The sequence below is a fragment of the Platichthys flesus genome, chromosome 10, assembly GCF_949316205.1.
Source record: "Platichthys flesus chromosome 10, fPlaFle2.1, whole genome shotgun sequence".
In the NCBI taxonomy this organism is placed as follows: Eukaryota; Metazoa; Chordata; class Actinopteri; order Pleuronectiformes; family Pleuronectidae; genus Platichthys; species Platichthys flesus.
The window spans coordinates 9,802,239-9,822,144 of NC_084954.1; the positions used below are offsets into that span (position 1 = coordinate 9,802,239).

At 42.4% G+C, this 19,906-nt stretch overlaps 3 protein-coding genes across 5 annotated transcripts in view; 1 reads left to right on the forward strand and 2 right to left on the reverse strand.

The window, feature by feature from the left end:
• Positions 1–603: 603 nt before the first annotated feature.
• iqcc (IQ motif containing C) lies at positions 604–3,535 on the reverse strand. The gene is made up of 5 exons (XM_062396842.1): positions 3,405–3,535; positions 2,762–2,905; positions 2,365–2,674; positions 1,701–1,822; positions 604–832 (listed from the first exon to the last, which is right to left on the reverse strand). Exons 1-5 carry the CDS (start codon positions 3,504–3,506, stop codon positions 797–799), a joined length of 714 nt encoding a protein of 237 aa, XP_062252826.1. The 5' UTR covers positions 3,507–3,535; the 3' UTR covers positions 604–796.
• Positions 3,536–3,626: 91 nt separating this feature from the next.
• fancm (FA complementation group M) overlaps positions 3,627–19,906 on the forward strand; it is a 39,000-nt gene continuing 22,720 nt past the window's right edge. For 2 of the 3 annotated variants that reach the window (XM_062396834.1, XM_062396835.1), the window contains exons 1-4: positions 3,643–4,506; positions 4,923–5,095; positions 5,839–5,916; positions 6,032–6,190. In XM_062396834.1, coding sequence (XP_062252818.1) covers positions 3,813–4,506; positions 4,923–5,095; positions 5,839–5,916; positions 6,032–6,190 — 1,104 coding nt within the window. In that variant the 5' untranslated portion in view covers positions 3,643–3,812. Of the gene's footprint in view, positions 4,507–4,922; positions 5,096–5,838; positions 5,917–6,031; positions 6,191–19,906 lie in introns of all 3 variants that reach the window. The other variant, XM_062396837.1, reaches the window with a different exon arrangement.
• soul3 (heme-binding protein soul3) lies at positions 8,718–18,266 on the reverse strand. Its single transcript, XM_062396841.1, has 5 exons — positions 17,721–18,266; positions 12,713–12,807; positions 11,324–11,465; positions 10,991–11,174; positions 8,718–10,882 (listed from the first exon to the last, which is right to left on the reverse strand). Exons 1-5 carry the CDS (start codon positions 17,950–17,952, stop codon positions 10,714–10,716), a joined length of 822 nt encoding a protein of 273 aa, XP_062252825.1. The 5' UTR covers positions 17,953–18,266; the 3' UTR covers positions 8,718–10,713.

Sequence of the window (19,906 nt, forward strand, 5' to 3'; positions counted from 1 at the left end):
GCGTGGCCAGCAATGACTGGCTTTGCGGGTCAAACCATCGGCAGCAACCACAACAAAAGACACAGATAGAGGAGGGGAGAATGGGTGGGTGGCGGCGTTGTTAGCTCACTTCAATAGAAATATATCATGGACACAGACAAGAGCAGGAACTAGAAGGTGACAGAGTCATTACATTTATTTTGAAAAATCCTCACAAGTCTTTTTAACTACAACAATCAAAACAAGGCTTCTTTTGGAGGAAAGGGCATCTTGGGATATATTTTTAACCTTAAATGATACTTTTTAACCTTTAAGACACTAACAGCATATGACAACAGCAGTTTAATAGGAGCCTCTGGTGTGAATGAGCGCCCTGTGATGAGTGAGGCGCTCATTCATCGGAGTCCACCGTCTACATGGGAAATTTGAGCTTCTGTGAGATTAAACACAAACTTGTTTAGAGCCACGGATCCTCCCATGAGCTCCTTTCAATAGAGCTTCTTCCTCCACAATAGTTAACTACCTTGGCCTCTTGCAACTCATGCTACAAGGACAATATAAGTTAAACTTGTGCACTGACAACTGAAAAATATCACCAAAGAGAAAACTGTTTCAGAAAAATAACTTTTTTTTATTTTTTTATTTACACAAACAACAAACACATTTAATCAAACACATGACCAACTTTTTTATAAATAATTTCTTTAAATAATTGTAAAAACAGTTTAAACTGCTGATATCACAGTGACTTCTGGTGATGGACAGGTGTCCGGCTTATAGTCCCATATTATTAACTTCATACAGATGACTTGTGCTGTCAGGATATGGTCAGTCTGTCCTTCAGGGATAAGTACTGGAGGGGAAAAGAAAAAGGGAAAATGATCGTTGAACGGTAAAGTCCCCACCTTTCATTCTGTGCTGAGGACTGAAATGTACATTTCGATTAACTGACTTAAAAAATAATAATGTGATCATAAGGACAACAACTACGACTCATCTTGCTCTCGGGAAACAAATATTTTTAAGTTTCACTATTTGTATTTCTAGATTATTTTGTAATATGTTATTTATTAATTTTCCAATTACACTGATAAGGACCTATAAGTCTAAAATAGAGCTAAACAAACAAAAACAAATCTGTGTTGTTATAGTTATAGATGGGTGAACAAAACACTCAAAATACATGACCACAAATCTATATAGGGTTTGGGGTTTAAAGTTCAAATCATTACATACACAGACAAACATGTTTCGCTGTGATTTTCTGTGTACAGCTGCATAATCATTTTCTTTTAAAAAAACAAAATCCTGTTTTATCTGAATCCAAATTTAGTTTACAGTGAATGTTGTCCGTGTGCTTAAATAAGAGTTTCATAATCTCTAGAGTGAATCAGACAAACAGCTAAACTTGAAGTCCTATGTGGGTCCGAATAACTTCTGATTATTGATGGTATTTATTGTTAAAGTGTAAAGTTAGGGCAGGTCAGTGGGAGAGTGAGGAGAGAGAGGGCATGCGGCAACCCGACAGTTCGTGAACGCACGCACTGGGGAAAGTTTTAACAGAATGAATGCTACTTCTTCGACCTTTTGTACTGACTTCTCTTCTGGGGCCACTGAATAAATTCTGCCTTGCACAGTCGAGGCAATTTTCTTTCAGCAGGAGACTGCCACTGCTGAATGACCGTAAGGAAACACTACATCTCCCCCTTTCTCCGTCTCACCTTTTTCCTGCTTTCAATGGCCTGTTGAAGCCAGACCAGCTCCATGGTCAGCGTGTTTCTATGGAGACACAGGGCCTCCGGAGTGCGTGGCACCTCCTGAGCCAAGCAGTACTGCCGGGGACCTGAACAGGCGATGAGAACATTCAAAATGACTGGTAAGGTCTTCTCATTACACCAGATGTGAAACAATTATTATGGTTAAAATCTTTTTACTTCTCATCATGTTTTTTTGCTCCACTAAACAAGTGAAAAAAACATCACACTATGTTGAGAGATCCGAAATTGTCGAAAGTACTTTTTTGAGTGTTTGGTCAATTTTCTTGAGGCCATTTAAAAATGTAGACAGAGGTCACTGACTCATCTATAGCATAGTAAACTATTCAGGTATCTATTTTTCCAGTGCTTAGACACAATTTGTGTTAAAGCTTTATCAAATTATTTGTCAATAGACTTTATTTAAAAATGTTCTAGCTTCTAAAAAACTAAAAGTTCTATGCTTTTCACTTTTATACATCTGTTCATTGCACATCATTGGTTTCTGTTCATTTGGCATAATCAAGCAATCGCTAGACATCTCCTTGAGTTCTTGGAAACTGTGATGTGCTTTTTCTTCACACATTTTAATATGTTATAAGATTATGAAAATAATGAGGCCGACTCTCACCCTGGTGACAGTCACTGTGGTTCTCATCCAGCTCCAAACTGCTCCAGAGGGTGGTGGAGTCTCCTATGCTGTCCCCTGCCTCTTCATTTTGATCTCCCTCCTGCTCCCCCTGTCCAGGGCCCTCCACGTCTCCGTCACAGCCGCTGGAAAGATGGGTTGGGCCTTCTCTCTCCGCCTCTGTCTTCTTCAAAAGGAGAGTCTGGTCTTCCTCTCTGTCCCGCGATGGTGCTGTTCCCGATCTCTGAGGACAGGTGCCGACATCTAGTCCTGGATCTGAAGCCTTGCGGCTATGTCGTGGAAACGGGTCATCCTGATCAAACATGGACATTGAAAGTATGAGAAACTCATCAAAAAGCTGATGAACGCCCCTCTCGTCATAACAACTCCAGTTACTTACAGTGTCTGTGAAGTGAGGGATGGGGATAACCGTCCTCGTCCACTGCAGGTGCCTCAGACCTCCATCAATCTCTTTCACTATGTCCTCAAAGTCTTCACGTGCACGACCTACTTCCCGTCTCACCAGATATCCACGTGCACGAGCCTAATGAGAAGAGGAGGGGAGAGCACAACTTCAATTTAAAACTCACTTCAAGTAACTTTATTTAACCGTTTGCAACTTGCGTATCATGAGCCACACACAACATACAGGAATCAAATACAACACACAACATATGTACATAAATAACTACGATATGTGGATCGTGTTGGTGGTCGTTAGTCTCTCTGCGGTTGCTACGTTTTCCAAGTCAATAGTGTTTGTTTTGGTAGTTTTTCCTTGTTGAGGGTTAAGAACCGAGGATGTCGCTGCTCGTTCATCCCCATGAGACAAAGTGTGATCTGTGAATATGCGCTACACAAACAGAATTTGACTGATGGACGAGTGATAACTACAGACACTTGATGCTAAAGCAATAGCTAACACCAGCAGCTGATTTCGAAGGTTAGCTTAAGTAGCTAAGTACAGCCAGAAGTCCGTAGGTTTAAAGACGAAACTCGACTTTAGAAGCAGGTAAGTTATTTTACGTAGTTGACGTTGTTACCTGAAAGTGTGTGAGTGTCGTCTCCCACTTCCTCCTCTCCATTGCTATGGTAACGTGAAGGAGCGTGCTACGGAAAGCGGGAGAAGAAGTCAAACTGTTCATTTAGTTCCGGTGTCAAATTGAAAAAATAAAAGTACCTCGGTGCGGAATTTAACCGTCTGCGTAAACCGGTTGAGTATTTAGCAAATTGTATCACCGTAAACACACAGAAATTACCGATTTACTATAAAAAACTGTGTTCAACTGACCGAAATGACTCCAGAATAGGACCGTCGTCATGTACGTGGTGGTTTATTTTGGAAAAGCGATAGCGGAAGTGACCCCGGGTTTGTTGTATATTCGGTTTGTGATGTTCCTGCTCCTCAGGTGTCGCTGTAAGTTTAAGTTTTTCGCCTCAAGTTAGCGAACATGAGCGCCGGCTCCAACCAGAGGACTTTGTTCCAGACGTGGGGCTCCGCTGCGCCCCAAAACAAATCCGCTCAACCGAGGAAAGATGGCGTGAAAGCCGCTGGACGGCGCAGGACTACCCCGAGCAACTCATCTCAGGTCCCCGCAACACTTCCTCCTCCCAACCCCCTGTGGACTGAGATCGGTCAGGGGTCCTCACACCCAGCCCAGACCCCAGCTCGGACAGAGGAGCCCTGTGCAGATGAAGATGACGACGACGATCTCATGGTGGTGGCTGTCTACGAGGCTGAGAGGAGCCTGCGACTTGACAGTGCGAACCCTCCCCAAGATGACAACCCTGCAGGAGCAGAGGTCAGTGCCCGGTCTCCAGACCCCTCAGCTGGGCAGACATACCCAGAGCTCCCCGGCTTTGACAGCTCCTCAGCTAAAGTGTGGATCTACCCCACCAACTACCCCCTCAGGGAGTACCAGCTGAAGATCTCAGAGGCGGCTCTGTTCCACAACACACTGGTGTGTCTGCCCACTGGTCTGGGGAAAACCTTCATAGCCTCTGTGGTCATGTACAACTTCTACCGCTGGTATCCATCGGGGAAGATCGTGTTCATGGCCCCCACCAAACCCCTGGTGGCACAACAGATCGAAGCCTGCCATAAAGTGATGGGGACCCCACAGGCCCACATGGCTGAGCTGACAGGTATAATATGTATAAAATGCAAACATCTATATTATCCTTAAAGGGATACTTCACCCCAAAATGAAAACTCACTCATTAACTACTCATCACTACGTCGATTGAGGTGGTGGGTGAAGTGTTTGAGTCCATAAGACGCTTTTGGAGATTCAGGGGGTTAAACAGCGTTGCAGCCAATTTCAATACAATTGAAGTAAATGGTGACCACTTCTTCAAACAGAAAATCAACAGAAATAAAAGCACAACATTACTTCATACTGCTACTGGATTTGGCTGCAGCGCTGTTTCCCCCTGAAACTCCGAAAGTGTTTTGTGTACTCAAACACTTCAACCACCACCTCCATCGGCATAGTGCTTCATTTTTTGGTGAACCATCCCTTTAAGGTGTAACTAACAGGACAGGCTCTACCCACCCACAGGCAGCACAGCAGCCAAGCAGAGACAGGAGGTGTGGAGGTCCAAGCGCCTCTTCTTCCTCACCCCTCAGGTGATGGTGAACGATTTGTCCAGAGGCACGTGTCCAGCTCAGCAGGTGAAGTGTGTGGTGATCGATGAGGCCCACAAGGCTCTGGGCAACCACGCCTACTGCCAGGTACGCACGCTTCCCACTGATGAGCACAGCTTTCCTTTCTGTTCACTTTCATGTCAGTGCTGATAATATTATTGTTGTATTTTACTCTCAAAGTCAAATTTTCATAGTGAACCTGCAATAAACCCACATGGAAGTGATAGTCCTTCAAGAAAACTTCACTCTTGAAATGTACAGGTTGTCAACAATCTGTGGAAGCTGAAGTCAAACTTATGGAGCAGATTTTAACAATCCATCCTATATCTATTCTTCTTAATATCCAGATTTTCACAGTGCGAAAAGCATCTTGAACTCATTGTGAAACTTGTATTAATATATAATAGGATTGGGTGATGTTTGCCAGGGAAGCTTTCCATGTATCCCTCTAGCTGCTAGAATACTATTGACTGGCAATAATACTGTATATAGATTTCATCAATGTAATTACTTACTTTGATTTGTCCGATTTCTCTTTCAATTGTTATCAATTCCACCAGCTCAGGTTAACTTTACCACCTGGTTACTTTATCCATGAACAGATTATTAATTGGTTTTTGAGGAATGCACTGCAATGTTAGTTATTGTCATATTGGAATATAAAATGACACATACCATATTAGAGGACTTGAGCTACTTGCCAACTTGTGTTTTCTTTTGCAGCGATGCCTCCTCAGGTTTGCATCGGAACACTTAGTTTATTAAATCTTCTATCCATTTATAAATGATGCCGGTAATGTCCTCCACTTACTCTTCTCTCTGACACTCAGGTGATCAGACAGCTCGGCAGCCAGACTCTGCAATTCCGCATCCTGGCCCTGAGCGCAACACCAGGTGGGGATACAAAGGTAAAAACAATCTACAGTTATTTGATTGTTTTTTTTGTCTCTGTGGTCCTATGTGCTGTAAACAATAAGTTGCATGTCTTGCCTCCACCATTCCTCTTTTCTTCCATCCCTGCAGTCGGTGCAGTCGGTGATCTCTAATTTGCTCATCTCCCACATCGAGCTGCGTTCAGAGGAAAGCCCCGACATCCGGGCCCACTCCCACCAGCGCAGCGTGGAGAAAGTGGTGGTTCCGCTGGGAGAGGCCCTCTCTGCTCATCAGGCGCGCTACCTGCAGGTAGGCCCACGCCGTGAAGCTTCATATTGAGCAAAAGCAAAAGAAAACACCTGAATTGTCAGTCCAAGTAGAGAGAAAATAAATGGCAAGAATCAGCAAGAATTCAAAGTTGAACCTTGAGTATGGTCCATGATTCAAACGTTCCATTGTTGGATTTACCATTGTGACTTTGTTTTTTGGTGCTTTGCTGCCACCTTGTGGTAAGTGTTTGCTGGCTTCGGCTCTGAAAACAAATTTTCCCTGCTATACACTTCTGTCCCTCTCACTTATTTGGTTGTATACTGTGAACTGGTGCCAGATGAATTGATTTGTCTCGAAGCCGACTGTTACACTTGTTGTTGTGGCTCTCTGTCTTTATTAGACATTCTGGATTATTAATGCACCCTGCAGGCTCTCTCTCTCCCCTCTCCCCTCACCCGGGTCGGTGCACCGCCTGATGTAGACTGTAAACGTGCAGCTACACTTTTAATCTGTCTCATGGTTGGGCAGCTGGAATGTGACGCCTGCATTCGGGAGTTCAGACCTGCTTTACATTCTTCCCTCCTGTCTGATTCCTCTCGGATCATTTTGTAATAATAGTGGGAGCTCGTCCTTATCACTCCGCGTTCGCTCTGTCTTTTCATTATGTTTCACCTTCTCTTCATGTTACCTCCAGACTGGAAGCTGTCTGCGCCCTGCTCGTTAACCTTCATGTCTCTCTGCCCTCCCGTAATTTGACCAGACAGCTAACAACACAGATATAACGTGTGCTCAGGTGTAAAATGAGCATTACTGACGTTATTCAGGTGGAAATTAATGATTGTTGAGAAGATTGGAAAAATGAGCTATTCATGCAGAGGTACTGCATGGTAATCCATGGTAATATTGTGATTTTCTTTCCCCGGAGACAACTTCTTCACCTCTCTAAAACAGAAGTTGCTCTGCACTGCCACACACCTTTTTTCAGATTGGCAAAGAAGTAATTTCTTCCCAGTCATGAGGCTTAAAGGTTCAGGTGAAAGGATCTATTGGCAGAAATTCAATATAAAATAATCCTACTCATGTTTTCCAAGGGTGTTTCATTTAGATTTTTGTTTTGTTTACGTCCTTTTTTTAGTTTTAACCGTCACACTAGATCATAAAAGACCTTTTTCGTTTTTGTTTCGAAAGAGTTGAACCCGAGGCAGGCCATACAACAGTGCTAGCAATCCATACAGCATACCGCTGTTAAAATATACGTTTTATAAGTTCTCTTCATGAATGCACTGGTATCGGCCGAAGTCCAGTTATCGGAGCCGGTAACAGGAGGGAGAAAATGGTTTCTACCTGCAACTAGGTCAAATGTTTCCAACCATCTACTGAGGTATGGTTAATTTTACACCCTGTGTTGTGTTGTAATGGAAACAAATGTTGTAACTTAGAGCTTAAGTTGCAGCTGTATTCCATGGGTATTGAAAACACACACGTTCTAACACATACGTTCTATATTAATGCTGTTAAACATTTATTATTTATTCTTTTCCTGTTGTTGTCCTCTCGCCTCTTCATGAGATACTGTATACGGTGTCATGTACTGTACAATGAGCACCACTATAGAATGTGTGTCGATCGTGTGAGAGGTCGTCATGTTACTGTGCTCCGGTAACTTAGCCCTGGCTCTTCTTGTGACATGGGTAACACAACATGTCTCCAAACAAAGGAGGGTGTGGCCCCTTATGGTTTGACACATTTGATCCCGTCCCTACACACGGATCAGTCTGAACTACGCTCATCTCCGCTCTGGCAGTGTATTTCAGTCGCGCTTATGTTTGGCGGAAATAGAGTGACAGACTAAAAGGGTTTTATAAAATGTCATTTTTGGCTGTTATTTCATATTAATGTACTATTTTTTAGAGGGCCCGTAAAAGATTGAAATAATCATGGAACAAGTTATTGTACATGATTACAACCTTAAAAAAAATATATATATATATATATATATATTGTGTTTGTGGAGGTTCTTTCTTTTTACAGGTTTGTTCTTCATTTTCACAGTCAAACTGGCAGGCTGCTTTATGTACGTACTTCTTTGTTGCTCATTTTCGATGAAATAAACTATGATTCACACTTATCACCCAATCATCCAGGATTGCAGGGCCACCAGGGGTGCCCTCAGTTGGCTCACTGGGAGGGCCGGCTCTGTTTTCATTCATATTGCCCCCCCAGTTTTGTGAAGCTTTGACTTTTGATAACCAATATCCGATTGAGTAATGTGTATTTTCGCAAGCGGTATAATGAATTTAAAAAAAAAACATTTCAGCTTTAGGGCCAACTTTTCTTTTAAACCTAATTCTCAAAGTCAATTTATTATTATATCATGTTATAAAGTAGTGCCTGTTAAAGACAAATTTAAGAAGACATTTTTAATTAATGCTTTTCGACCCCAGAAGGTTAATAAAGAGTTTGAAGCTGAAACCCCCCCCCCCTTTTTTTTAGGAGCAATACCCCCAGCATTGTTTTGAGCATGTGTGTTGTGTGTAAAAGTCCAATAAAAACCAGGATCACAGTCGATTTTTCAAAAGACAGGAGACAAGCACATTTTTATTTAACAAAGAAAACCACAGTAGCTCTTGTTGCTCTTGAACGTTCACAGTACTGCACACGTTTGCAAAACACTAAAAAAATTAAGCAAAAGAAAAAAGGGAAAAACAAAGTCGATGCTCACACTTGATGTTCCCATATAACCAGGCTCTTAAAAGGGAAAATAAACCTATAAGTATCATGGCTTTGTCAGTGTTTGCACACTACGGTTGTCACAGAGCATTATGTTGACGCTTTAATCATTACATACAAAATAAATTCTGTTTTTTTTACTTTAAAAGGAACTTTCCCAACTCCAATATAAACTTTCTTCTCTGTCAATTTACACTTTCGTTGTTTAAATTAGATAAAACAAGATTTCTCTCAATTTAGCTGATTTTTTTTTTTTTATTCAACAAATTTAATGATATTTCATGTCGCGTTCTTTTCTTTCTTAAATGCTCACACATTAAGGATTTGGTTGACTTCCGGTTTAATTTCATTGGCACCCAAGCAGTAACTGAATTTCCAAAGCAGAAACACTCCTGTATTACTGGGAGCTCTCGGTGTAGCTGGTTTGATGCTTTGCGTTCTTGATTTTTTTTCTTTCTTTCTTTTTCTTTTTGCATGTTAATGGTATGTTTTATTTCAAAATATAGCAAAGATAAGCATACATCTTTCACTTTGTCTTCTTATATTGGTGATAGAACATTTAATACAGCTTGAACTAAAAACAGAATTCAATCGCTATTTAGTAAGAGTATAATCACAGTAGAGGTAATCTTTGTGCTCTAATTTTCTTGGTAACACTGTTCCTACTCAGAAGCAGTGGCATTTGCGATACAGTAGTGAATACATACTCACTAACATTGACACAGAGTAGCAATAAAAAGAGCATGATAAAGAGGTACATACTTATTCCTTTGTGTGAATGTGCCTTGAAGCATGAGGAATGCATTGGTTTTGTTAAATCGTTTTCTCTGAAGAAAAGAATGAACATATAATAAGTACTTTATGATTGTCATTCAGCAGTAGGATCAGTGAGTTTCTCAGCATTTGGTTTCTAGAAGTGTTCTGTTGTCCTCGCCTTCTCTCCCTGTAGCTATACATTCATGCACAAACACACATGACCACGTAACATTCACGTGTGCGTCGCCTACATTGTTGTCAACTTATTGTGTGCGAGTTTATTTCTGGTTTGAGGCACCGGTTCTGTTCCCAACCAACAACACCTGCCACTGAACACACCCTTAAGAAGGGCTAGGTCAGGGATCCAGGAACTGTTGTGACTGGTTTGTTGTAGCTGGTTGTCTTGTAAGTATTGCACTTATTGTTAAAGAAATAAAGTAGTGAGTTTATATCTGTAGTGGGTCAATAGTGTTGGAGTTGAAATCAATTCAGAAAGCTTGAGAACGACAGAGAAACAATTTTTTTTTGTGTGAATTGAATTTCACCAAACATGACAAGACATTGTAGCATTGCAACAAACGGAAAAAGGGGGTAATAATAAGGCTGCATATTCCACTGGGAGCCTGTTTCCACAGTGGGAGAAAACGAAGACATGCTGCTGTTACATCTTGCTCTCGATGGTGACTATGTTCAATGAGTGCTAAGAGTTGAAACTGGTAGAGCGACTTTAACGAGAGAGCACTGTCCTTAGGAAAGGTTCTAGTCATCTCTGTGAGAGCGGGAGATGAATGCTACACTATGTCCACGAGCGAGTGGCAGTGGTTCAGTTCAGAGGTGAGATGAGGACATAACTAAATGAACGTGACTGAAAATTCCCTGGGGTTTGAGATTTTCTTTTTTTTTTCCTTTTTAAATCAAGACTGAACTGCTGAGGAGTGGGATGGGCTGGTGGTGGTTTCACGTAGCAGTGGTGGGTTTTTGCACCTGAGGCTGTGGCTGGGTTGGGGCAGTGTTAAGGGAGTCTTTATTACGCTGGAGGTCACAGACACAAGGATGCTGCTGCGTCCTCCCGTTCCTCAGCGCTCCAGGAACCAGATCTCGTTGGAACGGTTGCTGTGGGCAGGGTTGGTGTAGCCGGCCACAATGAATGAGTCGTTGACACACAAGTTTGGAGAGTCGAGCACCTCTGCCATAGCGTTGATCTGGTCAATGATGGTCACTTCATTGGTGGGACCGGTGAATGGCCTGGGAGCAGAGAACACAAACTCACCGTTAATTCTCATTGCTGATTATTAACGTGAGGAGGGACTGAAAATAGTGGAACTGGCCATTTTTATTTCACTCTTTACTGACCTTGTATACACCACAGTGACGGGCCAGCTTTCTATGATGATCTGGCTGTCTTCAGGTTGTGGGGGCTGGGCCTGATGCTCAATAGGAAGGTAGTACGCCACGGTGACGTCATGGGAGATCTGTGAGTGGGTCTCATCTGTGCGCACGATCGTCACGATGGGGAGCGTCATGCCCAGGTAGATGCCTGCACGGAGAAGATAGAAGTTGTCATTAGTAATGGTTGGGGATGAGTTGAAAAAGTGTTGGTTTTGTAATGTTGTCCATAAATGAAAACACAGGAAGGTCGGGATTCCACAGGCCGGCGCTGCTTGCACGAGTTGAACGTGGACTTACCTACAGCATTCTGCTTGCAGATGTATCTCATTATCTTCATAAAACCATAACAGATGCTCTGCTCGTAAGTGTCCTCACGCATTGTTATACAAGCCCAGTGACCCTTTTCATAGTGGCGTTTCTCGTAGAGCAGTTTTCCGCACTGTAAAGGTAGAGATGAGAGACAGAACGTTAACACTTGATGAAAACTTGGGTTGAATTGAATTAAGTATCTTTATGAAACAGTTTTACTGTAATATTCTGCAAATTGTTCTGTTCTAAGTATGGTTGCAAAGGGGCGGAACATTTTCGGAATTGTCCATTGTTTTACAAACGTGTGTTTGTCGTGTGAATATGGAAGTTGGTAAATTGTGACTTTTGAACTAACTATATGGACAAACTAACTTTCAGAAGTGGTGCAACGTAATTGGTTACTGGTGTAATTCTGTAAAATGTATCCCGTTTAAAAAAAATCGACAAAACTAGCAAGTTTTACGTACTGACAATATTCTATATTTTTTTTGCTATATATATATATCTACGGTTTTAGTTGGTTGTTTCCCCCCTACATTGTGACGATTGCATCTCAGGTGTATGACCCACTGACTCTGTACCGTTTCCCAACCACGTGCTTTTCCTTTTACCAAGCACTGAGACCTGCTCCAAGAATAGAGTGCCATGATTGTCCTTTGTTTCACTGGGCTGTCCAGCCAACTTTTAAATGAACTAATTAACTCAGGTTAAACCAATTAGCCCTCTTTATTTATACAGTCCCCTAAGGAGTTTAAAAGGCTTTGTGTTGAGTCACAGGATCATCTTGTCAAAAATAAGTAGCTGCGCCATACGCATACAGACGACCTTTGTGTTGATCGTAGACAGAGATGCTGGTCGTGTCCTCGCTCTAATGTTAATCAAGAGGCCTGATCTATTTGATGTATGTGTGTGTGGGTGTGTGTGTGTGTGTGTATTAGAGGGTGTTAACAATCATGGAGATGCTGTTAAGTGCGTCACTGGTTTTGTAATCAACTTGTTGGGTTAGACTAATGTAATATAACATGTTCATGTACAGGTAATGTATGACATCAAACAAGCTCAATCTGAGTTCTGTGTGCGGTTTGACTTATGTAGCTCAAAGTTGATTTCTATGGGCTACTACATTTGGATATTGTGCATTGCTGAGATCTTCTTACAACCAGCGGTTCATTTTTCTAGTATTCCAGTCAGATAGATTAGATAGCTCTTCAAAGACTGGTTTTATATGCAAGGTCTTAATTTGCAGATCTAGCCCCAAGTGCAAGTACAGTTGTATAGTTGTTTGATCTTTTTCCTTTCCATATAAATGAAAATGTGCACAACAGTGCAGGGTAGACAATGATTGTGTCATGGGCGAAGCGGTAAAGGGTCAGATACCTTTTCTCTCTGAGCAAGCAGAGTGAATGGGATGTGTTCTCTGGTGCTGCGTCCTTCATTGTTGCTGGTCAGCTGCTGAATGGGTTCTGCCATATCTGTCAACAGAGAGACAAACAGTACGTGGTCAGTCTAAACTGGGGTCCAAAAATAATGGATTGCTGTCTTGAGCAAAAACACATATTTATTGTCTTGATGCGAAAAAAATACTTTTGCCTCTTTGTTTGTTTACTGACATCCTGGTGTGTTTGTGTTGGACAAAGGAAGCCAAAACCCTTTGTTAGGAATGAGAAGCCAACTTCGGCTGCTTGAGAGGGAAAGCAGATGTTTTCAGACATTAAGAAAATGCAATTATGATTATTTTATTTTCGTTATTTGTATCGCCTTTAATGGATAGGACAGAGTAAGCTTGTGAAAGGCAGATAGAGAGAGAGTAGGGGAGGACATGCGGTTCCCAAAGAATTATTCAACAATCTAGTTGATGCTGTGTTTTTTGGGTACTTAAGTAAAAAGCTAGGCCCCACCTCTCAGAGAGATGTCACAGGTTTTCAGAACATTGCACTTAGTCCCATGCAACTCAGTTCCAGTCACATCTTATGCACAGTACCCTTGGAGTTTCACGTCTCTAGTCTGTATAAACCAGCCTCACTTCCAGTAATCTGCTGGCAGGTGAGTCTGTCGTTTGAGTGAGAAAAGGCTGCCAGATGGTTAGGCACAGCGCTGTTCCAGGATGTCGCAGAGAGTAATTGTTATTAAAGCTGATGGAGTGGACAGTGGAAAAAGCTGCCCAAGGCCAGATATAGACTGGCATTAACAGAGTGGTACCACAGCAGCAGCCAGTCGTAGCTGTGCTGTACTTTATATTCCTGCTATGTAGCTTCTCCCTCATTCTCCAACCAGAAGGCACTCAAAAGGTGTTTCCGATTAAATAACAGAAAAACCACCAGCAATTTCATGGAGGACAACTGGCTCAGTGGAGTCTATGATGTTTGGGTTATCAATATTTTGATCAAGAACAAAGCTGAGAGTTGTGGTGCGAGTGTGTTTGTCTGAATTTGCTCAGCAACATCTCATTAAATCAAGGTGGCAATGCAATCTATTGATTGAGAAAGTTGCTCCGGTGGTTAATAGGCTCGTACAGTTGACAGTAAAACATGAGGTTCCTGTTAGCGTGCTGTCAGCTTCACTGAGAGTGAAAGTTGTCAGCACACACAGACACGTACTGCACGCACATGAGCTAGCAGCACCCCGACAGCAGCTTAGTGCTGACTCAGAGGTCACCAAGCCCAATTTGACACGTGCACCTGTTTTTGTGTGTTGTTTTGGCCTGAAGCCACTTACACTTACACTTTGGATCCTGTTCTACTAACCTGTCTTTTTTCTTTATTATAAGCAGCTTTCAACAACTAAAGCATCACTAACCACTGTCGAGGAAGATTGTTTAATGTACATACGTCATTTATCGCAAAAATGTGGTGATAAACAAGGTTTTGAATTCAGGGAAATATGGAGAGAATCCTTACATTTGTAAATTCCATCTGTTGTTTCAATAGGAAGATGTTTATCATTTAGAGATTTTGTGCAGAATATGAAAGACCCTAAATTGAAAATAATGATTCTAAAGTATATGCTAGAGTTGAAGTTTAGTCAAACAGCAGTAACCCTAGACGCAGAGTTCAACTCTCTACAATAAGTGATGAGTGTGTGTTCAATTTTTTATGTGTAACATTGTGTCTTGTCTTGCAGTGTTATGCAAAGTTAAATACGTGTGAGGAAGTAGGCTATTATGTAAGAGCTACTCCACTGCTGTCAATAAACCCATCCACTCACACATATACCAACTTTAAAAACATTGCTGTGTAGACGGGCTTCATGCAGGGACTCGTTTTGAATTAGTATGTCTTGCAAGGTGCAATGGAAAGTTGTCAAGAGGGTCAGCATGCAGCCGAGTTGTGTTTTTCATTTGGCATGAGGGAACTGCTCTTTAATTTGTCTGTACTATACTATGGTGTACTGAGGCACTTCTCACCTAGTCACAGTCAGTTTGGTGCATAGAGTGTTCATTTGGTGTTCGCGAATGCAATTTTAAAATAAACCATTTGCAAGCACCCTTGGCCAGAATTTTATGAGCGATGAATTCCTTCTTGTTTTCAAGCTACGAGGGCTTCATGCACCCACTTGACATCTGCTCCTTGACCTCCTTTGTCTTCACATAGAGCCCTTGTGGATATCCCTAGCAAATAATACCATCTTTGTTTCCAATGAACAGCTTTACTGAGAGGGAATGGAAATCGGAATCTGCTAAAGACTTTTCATACAGTATCAATAGATGGTACCTCAAGAGTCAATTACAGCAGAGATGGCTTTTAAGCGTCCTACATTTGCAGTCAAGAGAATTCTGATGCCATGGATACCGAGTGACGCAAGTTGGTGGAATAAAGTTATTTTCTGTAAAAAAAATTGTGGTTTTTAATGCAGCTAATACAGCACCATGCACTCAGCAGCTTGATTTGTGTATGACTGGCTGAACACGAACCCCGACCCCGCTCCACATGACTCCATTCCAATTAGCGAGTTTACCGTAGCCAAGACCCGCGTTCGGAGTTACTGTATTGAAGCACAGGACTTACGAGCAGCAACCTCAGTGCTAGTGCAGGCGAGGCAGCTAATCCCCCCACTGAGTGACAAAGCCCCAGTGAGTGATTTCATACTAAGTCATCAATTAGTGCTGTGGTCTGAGGACGGGGGGTGTGTCAGTGTGTGTTAGTGAGATCTCATTTGGCAGAGCTGGACTTCAGATACCGGATAGATTAACCAGCCTAAAATGGAGAGGGGAGAATAAAAAAATTAAAAAAACGAATTTTTATTTTATTCCCAGAATCTAAAAACAATTAAAACCAAACAATTTCAGGAACTACTGAAGCGATGGTTAATGTTTGTGTAGTCAATGACAGAGGCTACATGTAGATAGTGCTTCATGTTGAGGTGAGCCGAAAAAGGTTGAAGAACCATGGCTGTCACAATTAACATTTACCAATCAACATGTTGAAATAATAAAAAAGGCTTTAATATTTAGTTGTCTTTTCACTATTTCCTTCATTGCAAAGTAAGATACCTGCATGCGACCAATTTTGAAAACTGTATTTTATTGCTTTGTATTGGAAATTAAAATGTGGAGGCTTGGCTTATCACAATGGGTCCATTGTTCAGGTCTGTGTGCCGGAGATCTGTGATAAGCAGTAATTAATTAGATAAGGAAGGTTCCAGAGTCAAAACAACTGCTGATGCAGACTCCAGCTGTGCACAACCACTGGACTGGTGTGGAAAAGTTATACGTCAACAAAATTTGTTCTTTGAGCGAAAGCACAGAAACAAGTTCCACGTTTCGTGATTTCACATACTTAGGATGCAATTTTGGCAAAAAGTTTGCAGAGAAAGTGTTGGACTTGTTAGACTCTGGAGTCGACACCTGGAAATATCAGTGAATTGTTTTTTAGGTTTCAGGATGAACATTTATTGTTTATTACACTGCCAATAAAACTGTTGTCTGAAGTGGAAATAGAGAGGACAGACCACATAGACATATCTGTCATGCTCGGACATTGATGCCTGGGGCTCAACTGCATGCTGAAGTCAGACTCGGCGGCTAGACCGGACCAGTGGCCATCTTTTCTTTTTCCTTTCCGAGTTTCCAAAGCAGTTTAATGTTGTGCAACCCGAACCACATTCCACTCAGCTTGCAATTAATAGAATACACATGCACCCTGACACACACAGACACCATCTTCCCAGTGATAAGGATGTGTATGGAGCAAACATCAGGCAAAATATCGTTGCATTCCTTAGTGATCCCTGTGTCATCCACATGAACGAGTAGATCAAGCAAAGTCTGATCCACCTTCCAATTTTTTTATTTGACATAATGTATTAATTGGATCTGGGATTCTCTCTGATGTGCCCAGGGCAATAATTGAACCTTTAAAGTTACAAATCAAGTCAATTAAAAAAATAACAAAAACCTCATTCAATGCTGCCTGACTGAAATAAACAAACCAACATGATCCCAAAAGTAGTCCGCCATCACTGGAGGGGGGGTTTCAAACTTTCAGTCAATGTGACCTTACAAATTGTAGATCCGTGCTACCAGTGCTAGTCTTATTGTACCATAGTAGGCTTATGTTACTGTATAGGTTTAGTTTTTTTAGCCGTTTTTTTTCTGTGTTTTAGTATGTTTTGTTTGTGATGATGTGTTGTGTGTTTGTGTGTAATGGGGTGAGACTTGCCTTTTAATGATATTGTCTATACTCCAACATTAATAGCACTACCACTGTAATATTATAATGTCTATGATACTGTGCTGTTCTAGTGGAGTATTGTCATTTACTAGGCAAAATGAACAAATGCTTCAAGATTGGATCTTAGTGAAAGCTGCTCCTTAAAACCCTAAAATACGATCTCACGTGCAAACTCAACGCTTATTCCACGATCCACTTGTGATCTCATGCTTTCTGTGCAACCGTGTTTTTCCCACTTTTGCAGACTTATTGCATTGGTAATAATAGAGGTATTTAACCTTTACTCGTCTGTATGGAGCCAACCAGGAAATCCCTCAGATCGTTTAAGGGCCAAAACAGCGTGTGTTCCTCGTAGTTATAGTCTGACCCTTTTAATATTGCAGCCTGTTTTCCGGATCTGTTCCAAAGTTGTTTCGCCTCGTGTTCAATGCGTGAATATGGATGTGTTGACCTGACTGGAGCCCGTGCGCCTCCCTGGAAACTAGGTCAGTGTGTAGGGTGGTGTGCCGTGAGGAAGTTGATCTGTAAGTAGCTGTGTGCCCAGTAAGAAGCTCGTTGTTTTTCCTGTTCTACTCCGTTTATTCCGTGTGGGTGTGATAATAAGTAAGAGAAGAAAGCTGGGACTCGCATGTGTTTGTTCGCTCACTTAGCAGGCTAACTACCTGGTCCGTGTTTAGCTTCTTGTTTTTTTTTTTTGTTTGTTTTTGTTTGTTTACCTTGAGCAACATCCACCTGGTGTCCCCTGGCCACGTCCTGCCAGTAATGCAGCATCTGGTCCTCGTCCTCCTCCATGCCCTCCGCGTCCTCCTCCAGGCTGCGCGGGTCTGACAGCTGGTCCTCGGAGAAAGACTCCAGGTCCTCCAGCGTGATCATGCCGCCTCGGTCGGGACCGTCAACCACAACGCCGCCTCCTCCGCCGCCACTCATCTGGCAGCCACCTCGGTCCATTTTCGCCCGTGAGACGAGCACGACTCGAGGCTTCAACTTCGAAACACTTGGCTTAAAAACAAAACCGCGCACGAATCGGAGCTGGGTTTACGCTCCCGTTTTTGCGGACGTCGGTCGCGCCACCGTTACTTTCTGGTCAAGCGACGCTCCAGCCATGTTCCCCGTCGCCGTGTTGTGGTCAACGCAGACGCGCCATGCTGCTTCGCTCCGTGGACTCTGTGGTTGTTTGAAAAACAAACCGAAAGAGAAGAAGGCGACTCCCCTCGCTGCGCGGGGCAGCTCGTCGCTCGGGCGGCTGTAGCCGGAGGTGCCTGTGCTGTTTATAGGAGAGGAGGGCGGAGCACGTGACGCTGCGGCCCCACTCCTTCCCTCCCTCCTTCCTCCCCTGCTCCTCCAGACCTGACCTGACACCCCCACCACCTCCTCCAATTCCTCCACCATCACCTCCACCTCCGTTAATACCTCCCACCGCCTCCATCACTGTCCCAACCACCCTCATTAATACCTCCCACCACCTCCACCTCCACCACTTTTACCTCCACCTGCAATAATATCTCCCACCACCTCCGTCGATACCTCAACTACCTCCACCAAACCCCCCACCAGCTCCATCACCATCACCTCCACCTCCATTAATACTTCCCACCACCTCAATCAATACCCCCACCATCACCTCCACCTCCATTAACGCCTCCACTATGAACACCCTCCAGGCTGAGCCCAGATGGCAGCAGTAACAATACTACTAATGAGCAACATATGTTTTTTGTAAATCACCCTTTGTGTGTGAGCACCGACGCCTGTAGTTATTGTGATGATGCAGCTATAATTATATTTTCATGATCTTTTTTTTCTCCTGTCTTTAATTCAGAAATCGTTTCGGGAACAATCTTCCCGAGGAGGTCTGTTTTCTAAACGCCTTATCATCTTTCAAATCTCTCCTGTCAACAGCAGATCTTACCTAATATTGTAATGATTTTGTAATTTCCTCCTGCATTGAACCTTTTCTCACCATTACCATTAGTGAGTTTAGTGCACTCACAGTGTTGTAATTTTATTCCCTTCCACAGTTGCATTTAAAGCTGATTTCCACCAATATTTGGCTATTAAAACACCACTAGTTTTCCCCAAGGGTGTGTGTTAATTTTTTTTTTTATTATATAGCCCCCTACGCTCAGAGTTGCTTCAACTTGTGAATCTTTTAAGAACCAATTTACTGTTCCACAAGATGGATGCCCCATAAGGACACTTTATTGCGTCACAGTATACATCACAGAATCAGAATCAAGCTTTATACAGATAGATTTTCACATACAAGGAATTAGCGGCGATGTGTTTTTATTAGCATAAATATCAAAAATAGGAAACAGCAAACAAATTTATAAACCGGAAAAAAATATTAGGCAATATGAACAATAGATATTTAACGTAGACCTTAATGCAGTGCGCTGATGGGGGTATGGGGCCCTGTTGATGAGGCCAGCAGCAGTTGGGTAAATAAATGTTTTTGTGGCGAGGGAAGTGACCAAACCCCCTTACCTAGAGGCAGTTCTTTATCTGTTGAAACAGAAAGAAGTGGTTTGAGATAACGCACTGGCTCCGACCCAGCCCTTGAACCATCTCCGTGGAAGACGGGTAGACTTTGATCTAGACCGCTTGAGTGTCTTTGTCCGCACAATTAATAATACCAATTAACTGACTGTCATTGTCAAATTAGAGATTAATAAAATACTTTTTTTGTTTATTTGTCTGCAAGGCTTTGTTGCATGGAACAATTTCCCTTGAAGACAGTTGTAGAGGGTGGTGAAGAATGAGTCAGGGGTGTATGTGCATGTACTATAGACTGTATGCATGGACACATGTCTGCCTTTGTATGTACAACATGAGAGAATAGAACAACAGCAAAATACTGTAAAATGCAAAATTTCTTTTTTTCTTTGCTATTTTTATTATC